The sequence below is a fragment of the Strix aluco genome, chromosome 10, assembly GCF_031877795.1.
Source record: "Strix aluco isolate bStrAlu1 chromosome 10, bStrAlu1.hap1, whole genome shotgun sequence".
In the NCBI taxonomy this organism is placed as follows: Eukaryota; Metazoa; Chordata; class Aves; order Strigiformes; family Strigidae; genus Strix; species Strix aluco.
The window spans coordinates 8211975-8224067 of NC_133940.1; the positions used below are offsets into that span (position 1 = coordinate 8211975).

The following is a 12093-nucleotide window of genomic DNA, read 5'->3' on the forward strand; positions in this document are numbered from 1 at the left end:
CAGAGATTTAGATTAATCCTTAACGCTTCAGTACATCCCCCCAAAATAACTTTCCCAATATTTGATTTTGCTTTGAAGGAAAGTGTGTCAGACACATAATTAGCTCTAGCTGCAGACTCCAAATCTCTGCCTGGCACCATTCTCAATAAAACACACCTTCGACCAGTGTGAAACTGGTATAGTTACACTGATTCTGCTACGTGAAACTGCAGTATTTCACACCCATCAAGAATCTAAATATACATACGTAAGCGAGGGAAAAATATGTTTTCATCAGGAATAACAATGCTACAGAACACACAGCATCTTGGGCTGAGTAAAACAAATGACAAGTTCCTAAGAAATATATTCTTCTAATTGAGTTTAAGGTACTAAATAACCACTGTCTTCTAACACAGAATCAGATTCATGGTGGGTTCTCTACATTAATTAGGAATAAGACTGTCACATGGATTTTAATGAAATAAAGTTATGTCTGTGGCTTCTCTAGGATATTAAAGTCAATTTATCTGAGGAAGACAAGTAATGAATGGCTAGCTTTTCCTTTTTGTAGGAACTGGAGCAGTTCATTGAGGAAGGTAGCAGGAGTTAGCACTGTCTGAACAAGCTCTTATCTGTTAGGGTACAAATTCTGAGAGCCTCCGTTACCAAGATGGAATTGCAGAAATCCAGCGGGCTGATAGAACACAACACAAATTACTGCCATCACACTAGAGCACAGTGTACCTCGCGGCTGTGAGCATAACGTATAGACAGCACTTAAATACTCAGCAAAACATTTTTCTCAGATACAAGCTTCCCAACATATTTACCTTAATGTATTTGGCCATATGGAAATTTACTTACCAGCATAGCTTGGGACAACTAATGCACCACATTCTGTGTTGCTAAATGCCACGCTAAAATCTTAAAACTAAATGGGAGGCTTTTAGCTACCCTAGTCCAAAACCAAGGCTGCCAAGCCCCACTTAGCACCTCTGAACACAAATATCAAAGTTTCTGTCACTGGACATGAGAACCCTCAAGCACACTGAGCAGTTCAGCAACTACAGTAACCAGCAAGTCCCAACAGCTAAAGGTTTCCCTCTCTTTTCACCTGCGAGGCCTCATTGGACCAGTCCTTATGAAAAACCACAGAAGAGAGCACTGGTGTTACCTGAACCCCTCAGTCTTATTTAGCATTTCAGTGATGAAAGCACTCATTTCATACACATTAATTAAAAATTCAGATCCGCTCCTGTATAAGCGTGAATCTCCAAATCAAAGCTCTTATTTAAAATAATTACATTTTGAATGAAACACATGATGTTTCTCTTTTTTTAGCTCTAGTCAGAGGTAAGGCTGATGACAGCATTCACCACTATCAAATGTCTCCTTGACCACTCCAGCCCCAAGTCTCAGTAAAGCGGACAGGACCTGTTTACTGACACACATTCTCTGCACAGATTTTCAAACACCTCACTTTTTCCATTTTTCCAAACATCTTTTTCCAACTTTAACACCACCAGTTTCAGCACAGGTTATGATTTTCAATTCTTCAGTCACTCAAACAGAAGACTACAGAGGTTTTTCACAGCATGGGCCTGCATACCCTGCGCGGCCTTTTCAGAAGCGTTGTGAGCTTCTGTTTGAAAACACAACTGCAGAAGTTCACTCTTGGTTACTTCAGTGTAATAAGGCTGCAAAAAGACAAAAGCAATAGCTAGTGTTTTGATACAAACAGGATTTAATTCAATCCAAGTGTTTTCTGTACAACAGAAAGCTTTTATACAAAAAAAGGAAGCGTTACTTCAGTTGCAAGAACACGCACAGAGAAGTTTCTGAACCCTAGTGCTTCAGGAAGCCAAGGATTTTTTTGAAAAAAACACCATGTGAGGTATTGTTATAGATGTTATAATCCTGGTTTGGATCAGTCTCCACCATGTACAGCTCTCCTGCATGGACATCCTCAAAGTCAGCACTGAAGTTGTTGGGGTTAAACCCAACCCATACAGTATACCTGTAGTCAACTGCACGCATGGAATAGCCCATGATTCTGATGTCTTTCAGCTTTGGCTTGTCAGAGTTCCACTGAGGAGTGTCTGCAGGTCGGGGGTATTGGCTCAAAGCAACAGATTCCTCATTAAAACACCTGTAAGTGTCACCACACCCACCCTTCTCTTCCTCCACCTTCTCTTCAGAGGCATTAAAGTATCGGACAATGCTCGCCCCCTCAGCACACAGTGCAACATGAAACGAAGTCTCTGGGCACGCCGGAGGAACTTGCAGGCCAGCAAGTTCAGCAAGCGTTGGAAACAGAGACACAAGCTCTACCACTTTTTTGCTTCGCCCTAGAAGAAACATCAAAATATAAATTATGTAACATGATGCTTTGACAGACACTGGTAGAACATTTTAGAAACTTATTCTGATAATTAAGTTGGTGCTTTATTGAAAGTGCTTTGTACTGATGTGTGGGGTAACAAAATTAAGGCAATTAAGGTGCAGCAGTTAGCTCTGAAGACGCTAGTCTATGCATTTTTAACAAGAAAATTTTTGTACTTATGTTTCTCAAATGTGCAGCCTTCAAGGCAGTAATATTCATTACTTTGAAAAAGAACTCTCCAGAAAGACAAAGCAAATTCCAATGTCAACAGTTTAACACAAGAGTGCCTCCATCAAAAGAGTTTCCAATGCCACTATTTTAAGTACAGATGCTACACAGAGAATGTTTACTGATCACTGTTGGAAAGACAACAGCCACTGCTACAAAAGGTAGGTGAATGTTCCTTTTAGGCAACTACACCACACAAAAATAAATCACCTGCTGTGTTAATGGACACATCTAGCTGTTTCCACTAAGGAGATCTAACCAAAGCAAAAGTTTGTGTCCAAGGATTCCCTTCATCTTATTTCTCATCAGTACAAGCAGCACAGTCAATGACACCAACTCAAGCTGCCTGTAGGTAAAGTGTCATTACATCACCACTTCTCCTTTACATGTATCCACTGCAAACAAAAAATAAATGCTGGAAATTTACCTTGAGGTACCACACCTAAAACATGGCTAAAAGGGTCAAGGTAGGGGAAGACCCTCTCTCCTTGATTAACAGAGGAAGTTGTCATTCCTGGTACATAAAACATCAGTGGCACACGGGTAGCAACATCAAAATTGCTGTATTTTGCCCATTCACCATGTTCTCCCAGCGACCATCCTAGATGACAAGAATATAATTCAGAGCAGATACTGGGTCATAATTAGTAGTCATTTCTTCTTCACTATAAACTGACTCTGGCTCTTGATGCCACTAGTCTGTTACCAAGGTTATATTAAAAGGCAAATAATAAGCTGTATTTAAATACAACACGATTTTTCTCTAATGTGAAAGCTATTTCAACAGCCACCTAAATCTTGCAAGCCGATACTCTTTTATTAAGGAAATTACACCTTTCCTTATTTCCCCTACTCTAGATTAGAATTAGGAAATCAGCTTTAAAAGAGCAGAAAAGAGGAACCGGGGTGTGTCACAGTGCCTGCAAGAGTCTCCAGATCAATTCCACAAAGCACTCATTTAAGTTCTGGGCAGCTGCCAGCTCTCCAATACTCCTGTTAACGCTGTAACTGAACATCCCTTGGAGCCAAGGCTGCTATCTATGCCAGACTGCCATGTCAGGATGTTACCCCTGAGGAAGCAATAGAGATCAAAACTCTTTAGCTCTCCTCTTCCTCTTGGAAGAGATGCCAACACGACTTCCTTCCAGGCAGATTTATTGCCAACTTCACTTTGGGGGAAGACAAAGGAGCTCTATGACAGCTATGTTAACACATGATTTTTTTGGATCACTTTGCTAGCCACAGTACTGGAAACACCAACTGCTTACAGTTAACCACAGCAAGGAAAAGAGGAATTCAGTTTAAAATGGAAAGTCCAAGTCAAAGTGACAAGTCAGAAGGAACATCTAGAGTCACTTTAGTACCAGAAGTATTAATCCCATTACTCTACAACTCATAAAGGGTTGTTTATACACACACACACTCACAGAAGTCAACCCAAATTAACTAAGCATGTGACTTTAAATTGATCTAGTTAAGCCATATCCTAACTGTTTTAAGTCAGCTAAGCCATCCCCGAATTAAAGGAATCATGGGGGAGTTATTTTAATGAATATTAGAGTATTGAAACAAACAACTAAATGTTTGAGGTATTTGTCCCATGATTCAAATTCAGTTTCTTACCACCAGGATCCAGAATGCACAAGACCTCAGTTATGAGGGGGGAGCCATATTGCTATCAGTTTTAGATGCTCTTCAAGCAGCAATGACAAGTGCAAGAAAACACACTTCAGCAGTTAATGAGAAAGCCTGTCACCCACTGTACCAGATGGCTCTCTACAAATTGTAAGGGGGGGAGAAGCAGTTGCTATCTGTTCACAGCACTGTTCCCAGCAAGAGTCACTTGCTGGGTAGGAGGTGGGAATACAGCAAGCTCAGCCCAATGTCCTGGTCTCATCACTCACTAGCAAACCCTCAACCTGATTCAAGAGAGGTGCTCACAGGGGGACAGAACTGTGCAGCCACAGAAGCTTGTGTCAGTCCATTAACTAGAGACAGACTAACCTGACGTGCAAGGTATGGTAGCTCTGCTGTACATTATATAAACACATACTTCATTAATATGCTAGCACCGAGTTGCACAATTAAGTTATTAGCAGTGAGCTGGAAAAAGATTTAAACACTTACCATGATCAGCAGTAAAAACTACTATGGTGTTGTTTGAGAGTCCTACATCATCCAAAGCATTCAAGAGCAGGCCAACTTGTGTATCCAGGTAAGAAACCGCCGCATAATAGCTCTGACGAATCTGCCGCTGCGAGTTAAGAGGGGAGAGAAAAAAGTTAAGCTTTTCCATAGACACACACACACACAGAAGAACCAGTGGGTGGCTAAGTAAAGAAACTAAAAGATTTTACTTGTAAAGCTTGCTTTATTTTTTAAGTGCCTGTACCCTGATTAATGTCCCAGAAAAGGTAAACAGGGAGGGGGTAGTTAGAAAATTCTATTTCTCTCCCAGAAGTTCTTTCAAGCAAGATGTTGCAAACCAATCAGTTCTGCTTCTCTCACAGTCCAGCCAGTGCACCTTATTTTGGCATAAGCACTGGAAAGTCAAGGAAAATCTTGCAAAAGAAGATACACAGAGTGGTGGCTTGAAACAGATAAACAGATTCAGATAATGAAAGCAAACACAAACTTGGTAGCTGCTACATACATTCCCTTATACACAAATGAGGAGCACATACTACTATCACTAGCTGATGGCTGATCTCTTCCCTCACTGGCCTGACTGCAGTTACAGTGAAGGTTTGCCTACAAAGCTAGAGGTGAGAGTATGCAAGGCAAAGGATTCAGAGTATTTGCAAACTGTCAGTTGCTGAACACCTGGGAACATCTAAGAGCAGCGGACTGCTCCCTTGCATTTGAACAAGTTAAGGCAGTTTGACTTCAGTGCACTGTATTGACAGCTTACCTGGAAGTCATCTGGAAGTGGTCCATAAGGGAAACTAACATTTAATGCTTCCACATCATCCCTCTGTCTGATATCCGTCCAGGGGTTGTACGCCACAGAAGGCAGTTTCTCAGGCACCCAGGGATCTGGGGCTAATGTGATGTTTTCCAAGGGGTACAACTTCAGAAATTCCTTTACAATACAAACACACATCAAGACTGCCCTCACCTCTAACATCTATTGTAAACTTTGTGTTGTAAAGCTGCAACCATTTCCCCTTGCATGACCCTTTAATATTCTTACCATTTACAAGGCTTCACTCCCCTCCCCCAGAGTGTAAAATGTAGCAATACTACGCCTGTCAGCCCCAACCAATGCCTTAAAAATACTGAGTTAGCAAGTACCTAAAACCAGCCTCCTGTATCTCAAAGCAACACTAAAATAAAAGGTCCAATATCACTTCCTCTGAAATGAGTAGGAGTTTTGCCACCAACTCAAACAGGGATGGAGTACGAGATCTTGTAAGGCCTCATTATGTCGTACTCCATCAAGCTAATCATCTCCACACGACAGCAGCCACTATTATGGTGGTAGAAGCCTTTGGCTGAGTGGTCACAACTCATTCTCATTAAACATTCTGAAATGCAACACAGGCAACTGCTAAAGTTACACCAAACCAAGGCTGGTTTTCAGCTTGCTTTCCAGAAACAACAGCAATAAAGCATTTGTGGAAACAGCTTTGAAAAGCAAAAGCAACGCTTGTCTAAGCTCCTTTCCCTGCAGGCTCCCGTTTCCTCACCTGTGGGTACCTCAGTGGGATATGTGGTTTGTGGTAACCGACAGCCAGGAAGAATTTTTGCTTGTTGGTTTTCACAGCATTCAGTAAGCGTATGGCCTCTTCAGTGCTCTGAATGTCAGGCAGAGTACCACCGGGCATTTCTGTCACATCCACTGGGCACACCAAGTTAGCATAAAGTTTTCCATCTTTTCCTCTACAAGTCTTTAAAAGAAAAAAAAGAAGAATTAGTTAACTAACTTCTGTAAAAGCAAAGAAGAAATCCTCTGTTCTGTAACTTTTAAGCCAATTTGCTTCTCAATCATTCTACCAACAAAAGACTGCAGATCAGATACGAAAAGGAATTTCAAAATTTCTATAAACACTAAAGGTGCCAAGTACACTGATGCCTCAGCAGACAGCTTCAGGAGTTGAAGAATTGCAACTTCCATGTCTATGGAAAAGCAGAGTCCTCTCTAAAGCTGGGCAGAAGATTAAACATAGTCATATGGGAAAACAAACAACTACTATAATGAATAGAATCTCTGACCTATTGGCAAGAAAGCAGAATTTGGTTATGCTATATACACGCATTTTTACTCCTTCTGATCCCCAGAGCTCAGAGAACTGCCTGAAAGCTACTGACTTAGTTTCTGAGCAAATGCCAGAAGTGGCTGATGTATAATCAGTGAAGAAAAATAAATTAGACTGAACGGTTGCCAGGAAAAGGTGGCCTAATCAGGGTGTTTGGGAGAGTTGCTAAATGAACATAAAGAAAAGCATGTCATGGATGCAAATACTGTTGTTAAAACCAGTCTTTTCAGCAGTAAATGCAAGAACAAAGCATGGCCAAGGATACCTGTAGCCCCATGGCTGGAGCTCCTAGCTTGGCAGCGTACAGACTGCAGCACATTATGCTACTGCAATGTTTGCATAAACAAAATATTCTTTTGGGCCACACTGAAGAGTAACAAACATTCTAGAAAACTGAATCAGATTATAAAGTTTCAGAATCTTTTAATTACAACCTCCACCCGCTCAGCCCTGAGCTTTTCACTGAATTAATTTCACCAAGCCAATGTTTTGTCACTTACAAAGCAGAGCAAGATTAGTGTGGAAGTTGACAACCGTGCTTTTCAGATAAAGGAATTCATGACCTAGACACAAATTAAGATCACTCTTTCTTGCAAGCACTTCTATATCTCAGTAACTTAAGCTTCCAAGTACTAATTTAGAAATACTTAAAATACCTGCAGGACGGGCACATGAATCAACACGACACACAACTGAAGAGATAGGCCTTCTTTTGGAAGGCTAAGAAACAGAATATCAAACTGGCTAGGTGCTTCCCTGCACGAGGTTGCAGTCTCAAAAAATACAAGAGTATAGCTTGTGCTTGACAAATAATTCAGTTGTATCCTGAAAACCCTTCTTTGTTAGGGAACCACAAATCATCCTTACCTTATAATTTTCATATTTTTCAGCTGAAGGATGAAAAGGTGGAATGGACCAACTGTATGGATAGTCATCACTGTAATTGGATGAAACCCCTGCAAAGGGTAAAGACATTAGAAATGCTCTAATAGTTCACTGAACCAGGAAGAGCACAAACTCGTTTCCAGGTATGGGCTGTTTGGTTGGGTTTTTTTAAATATGCTAAATGAAGAAACATTTCAAATTATCTTTGACAATTGAGAAAAAGAAAACCAAGAAATAAAAGTCAAAAAGTTAAAGACAGACTTTTTTCCCTGAAATACATCTCATACTGGTGAGGGAGATACAAACCTCTTGCAGAACCTTAATTCAGGGAACAGCAGCAAAAAACCCACCAAAACCCCAGGATTAATAATAGTCGTCACGTACGTTCTTAATTAGCTTTACTATCAACTGAAAATTCATATATCCACACAAGTTTAGTCCTGGGGTAAAGAACTATCAAAAAGAGGGTCAGTATTACAGCATTTTTCAACTCAGCAGAGTTACTGCTTTTTAACTAGTGAACTACTTTCCTATTTAATTGGTAGTATTAATCATACATTCTATATCTCCTGATCCAGACAGCCTATTATGGAAGCATGAAACGTGTATTTGCAGAACTACGACAATGAGGCTGTTCAGTAATTTCATCTTCAGTGGATACCTAACTTCCAGACATATTTTCAGAATGTTAGACATTTAATCCCAAAAGCCCTGGATAAGATGTGAAAATATTCGTTAGGTAACAGTAATCTAATATACACCTCTCTAATGCCTTAAGATTTAAAGACAACCTACAACCACTGTACAACTGATCTCATGATTATGGTTTAGCCTGTCAATATAGACAAGAATCCCACAGTTGAGACTTATATGTTAAGTCTGTTTATGAGAATATGCACGCTAAGCATGTGTATGTTAAGCAGATGACAATTCAAACCATACCAGGATGAAAAACTTTCCCCACAGACAGGGTCATGTAGCCATTCTCCTTGAAATACTGGGGCATCGTGGAATAGTTTCCTGCATGTACTCTCCAGTAGGAGTAGAAATCATACAGTCGGGTAGTATCAGGTCTGCGTCCAGTAAGAAACGACACTCTACTGGGAGCACACACAGCTTGCTGAGGAGAGAGCCAGCCAAAAAGAGAATCAATTCAGAACAAAAAGCAAAACACACATACAGAATGACTTAGGTGTGGCCGGGCAAAACATTCAAAGGCTCAGGAACTGCAGTGAAAGCGTTTCGTATCACTTCAAACTGGAATGAACAGCACCCTTATTAAGAAAATCAATTCGCAATTGCGAGCTTTTAGCAAGATATACATTTACCTACCTATAATTTTTCCTCAAATAACCAATTCCTAAGAACTAAACACTTTGGTTATGCAGCTAGTAGCACAAAAAAAGGTCAGGTTGCGTTAAAGACAGTGCTTTTGAAATCTAGTAGCTCACACTCACGCAGAATTAAGCAGAAGTGGCATATGGACTGTGCTGACAAAAGCCCAAAGTCTAGTTGATCTGGACTGCTTTAAGAATAATGAAAAGGATAAACATACGGAAGGTCCAGGTTACAGTCCAAAGGCCTCACCAATTCTGTTTCAGATTGGCAAGAGCCAAGCATTATTAAAGTCCTAATCCCTAGGCAGAATTAGACTCAAACTTCTAATTTCTCAGCAGAGAGAAACAGGAACTTCGGTAGTCTATGCAAAATATTCAAGCAAAGAGCAATTAGTGAGATTTTGAGTCCTGTATTTAATAGTGATGCTTACCACACAACCTGCCCCTTTATAAAAGCCTACAGATTTCCTCAAAAGAAAAAAGTAAAAAAATCTTTTCTAAACAGTAGGAAAAAGGAATTCTAATTTAGTAAAAGAGCATTTTTGAGCAGCACTTTGCTGCTAGCAGTGAAAATGTTTGAGTGACATCATACTCCTCCAAAGGCTACACAAATATCATCATTTAAATGTCCTGTTTTCATTTTTCTCACTTTAATAGAGATAGGTTCATACAGTTCAGCCCAACCATTTATTTTCTACTGGAAGTACTTAAGGCTAATAAATACTTGCTTTTTCCAGTGGCCTAACACTTACCGTGGTAAGACCAGTAATTATTTTGCATCGAGAAAACACTTTTCATTAAGTTAGTTATCTCACCTGTGCATATGCATTGCTGAACACAATACTGTGAGAAGCAAGTTGATCAATATTTGGAGATTTCACAAGCTTATCTCCGTAACAGCCCAAAACAGGACGCAGATCATCCACAACTATAAACAGGATATTCATATGATCTGTGAAGAAACAGAATTGGGAATATACTGAGTTCCAGTAAGCAGAGGCTTATGCAGATTTGTCATTTTTTAACACTGAAGTATACTTAGAAAAAAAATAATCAGCAAGACTATCTAATACCTTTGTAAGGAAATGTAAACACTGGGATTAATTCCTTCAACACGTCAGAGTTCTTATTCTGCCTAGACAGAACTACAGTGGTTTTCCCTTCCTATTTCACTGCTTCCTCCCATGGTATTTTCTTCAGATGGCTACAGAAGGGTGGTGTGAAATAAAGTGGTATTTTATAGCTCTACCTACTACTGAATTCTACAGCCTGCAAGCTCTGAGAGGGGCGTTAAGCTACAGGCAAAGCTTGGGAACTGCTATGCTATATGCTCCTGCTCCAGACGGATAAAAAGAACACATTTTAAAAAATTAATTACGTATCTAGTTTTTAAAACGCCCTCTTCAGGTGCCAAGCTGTACTACGATTCAAAGGGAGCCCAGGCTGGTGCAGGCGCCCGCGGCCGGAGCCTCTCACGCTGCACCGGGGCTTCCTCAGAGCCCTGGGACAGACCAGGCCCGAAACGCCCGGGCCCGCCCGGCCGCTTCCCCGCAACCCCGCGGCAGCCGCGGGGAAAGGACGGGACGGGACGGGACTGGGCGGCCCCACCCGGCTCCCCCGGCCCAGCCCGGCGCTTCCCTCCCGCGGGAACGAGCCCCACCCAGGGCCCCGCCGCACCTCCGGGCCCCGCCGCCGCCCCGCGGGTGCGGGGCCAACGGGTCGCCGCCGCCTCCAGGGCGACCGCGAAGGCGTCGCGGGGAAGCGCCAGCAGGCAGAGGTGGAGGCAGAGCCAAGCGGCCGCGCGGCGAGAAGCGCCGGCCGCCATGTCCCGCCCAGGCAGCGGCGGGCGGGACGGCTCCAAGCCCCGGGGGGTCCCGGCCAGGCCCCGCCCCCGCCGCCGGGCGGAGGCCGTTCCCCCGCGCGCCCGCAGGGTGGCGCCGCGGCCCCGCGCAGAGCCCCGGGGGCGGGACGGGGCCGGGCCGGGCCGCGCAGGCGGGGGGAGGAGCGCGGCGCAACCGGCCGGGTGGGGGGGCCGGGGCAGCAGAGCGGCGGCACTGCCCGGCCCCGTCCCCTCCCCGCCGCGGTCTGCGGGCGCTTTCCTGGGACAGGGAGCGCTTACCGGCGTTCTGACAGCTCTTCCTGACGTCGGGAGCGAGGAAGTCAAGGCTTGGTGTTCAGACAAGCTGCCTCAGAGTCGAACTTTAACGCTGTTTGTTAATCAGTTCTGCAGCCAGTTAACTCTTACCTCTGCTCTTTAAACAAACACCATTTCCAGAGTTACCCCCAAATCCAGCAGGGTCCGGTCCCGGCAGACGGGGAGCGGGAACTCGCGAGGCGCCCGTCCCTAGGACCAGCGCTTGGCCTGGGACTTGCTAGTCCTGAGACCTGGGAGGCGGCCGGCAGGGCCGTGCTTTCGAGACAACTGACCTTTTTTTTTCAACTCGACTGCTGTAGTGGTCTGGAGGGCCAGAAGAGGACAGAGACGTTCTGATCACTTTTTTGACCAAGCCTCCAAAGACCAGCCTTGGCTTTAGCAGACTGCGTATTGTCCCCTCCCCATAATAGTAAAAGTTTCAAGAAGAACTGGTTTTATAAAAAGCTCTGAAATTTTTCATGGTTTCTATCTTTAATTGTGAAAGAGAGAATAGATTTACTGCCAGTATTCCTGTATAAAATGTTAACTCTTCAGATGCTTCCCAATCTGCAACTGTAAGATTACCAAAGACCAAGATGGTACAATAAAGCTGCTCACAGGAAGATTATAAAAGGATTAAAAAAACATAACTATGTAGTCTTAAACATTTAACAAGCAGGTGAAGTGATGACAAATATACCAATATTGAAAATACCCATCCAGCTTTTCACTCGCATATCTGAAAACCACTATGACAACGGTACCTGTGATGGTGGATTTTTCCTCTTTAGCAAGTGTTAGGCACTCCTGTGACTGCAAATGGCAGATTAACAGTGAAATGGACTGGCAAATATCAGTGTCTTTAGGATCAGACTATTAAAAAAA

At 42.8% G+C, this 12093-nt stretch overlaps 1 protein-coding gene across 2 annotated transcripts; it reads right to left on the minus strand.

Annotated features, from left to right (window-relative positions):
- Nucleotides 1-1708: 1708 nt before the first annotated feature.
- Nucleotides 1709-10933, minus strand: IDS (iduronate 2-sulfatase). Of its 2 annotated transcripts, none has more exons than XM_074835141.1 (9): nt 10752-10933; nt 9890-10026; nt 8680-8857; nt 7720-7808; nt 6283-6483; nt 5505-5675; nt 4721-4847; nt 3021-3194; nt 1709-2330 (listed from the first exon to the last, which is right to left on the minus strand). In XM_074835141.1, exons 1-9 carry the CDS (start codon nt 10897-10899, stop codon nt 1828-1830), a joined length of 1728 nt encoding a protein of 575 aa, XP_074691242.1. In that variant the 5' UTR covers nt 10900-10933; the 3' UTR covers nt 1709-1827. The 2 variants fall into 2 exon arrangements, with proteins under 2 accessions (XP_074691242.1, XP_074691243.1); XM_074835142.1 differs by lacking the exon at nt 10752-10933 and adding an exon at nt 10148-10719.
- Between the last annotated feature and the right edge of the window lie 1160 nt (nt 10934-12093).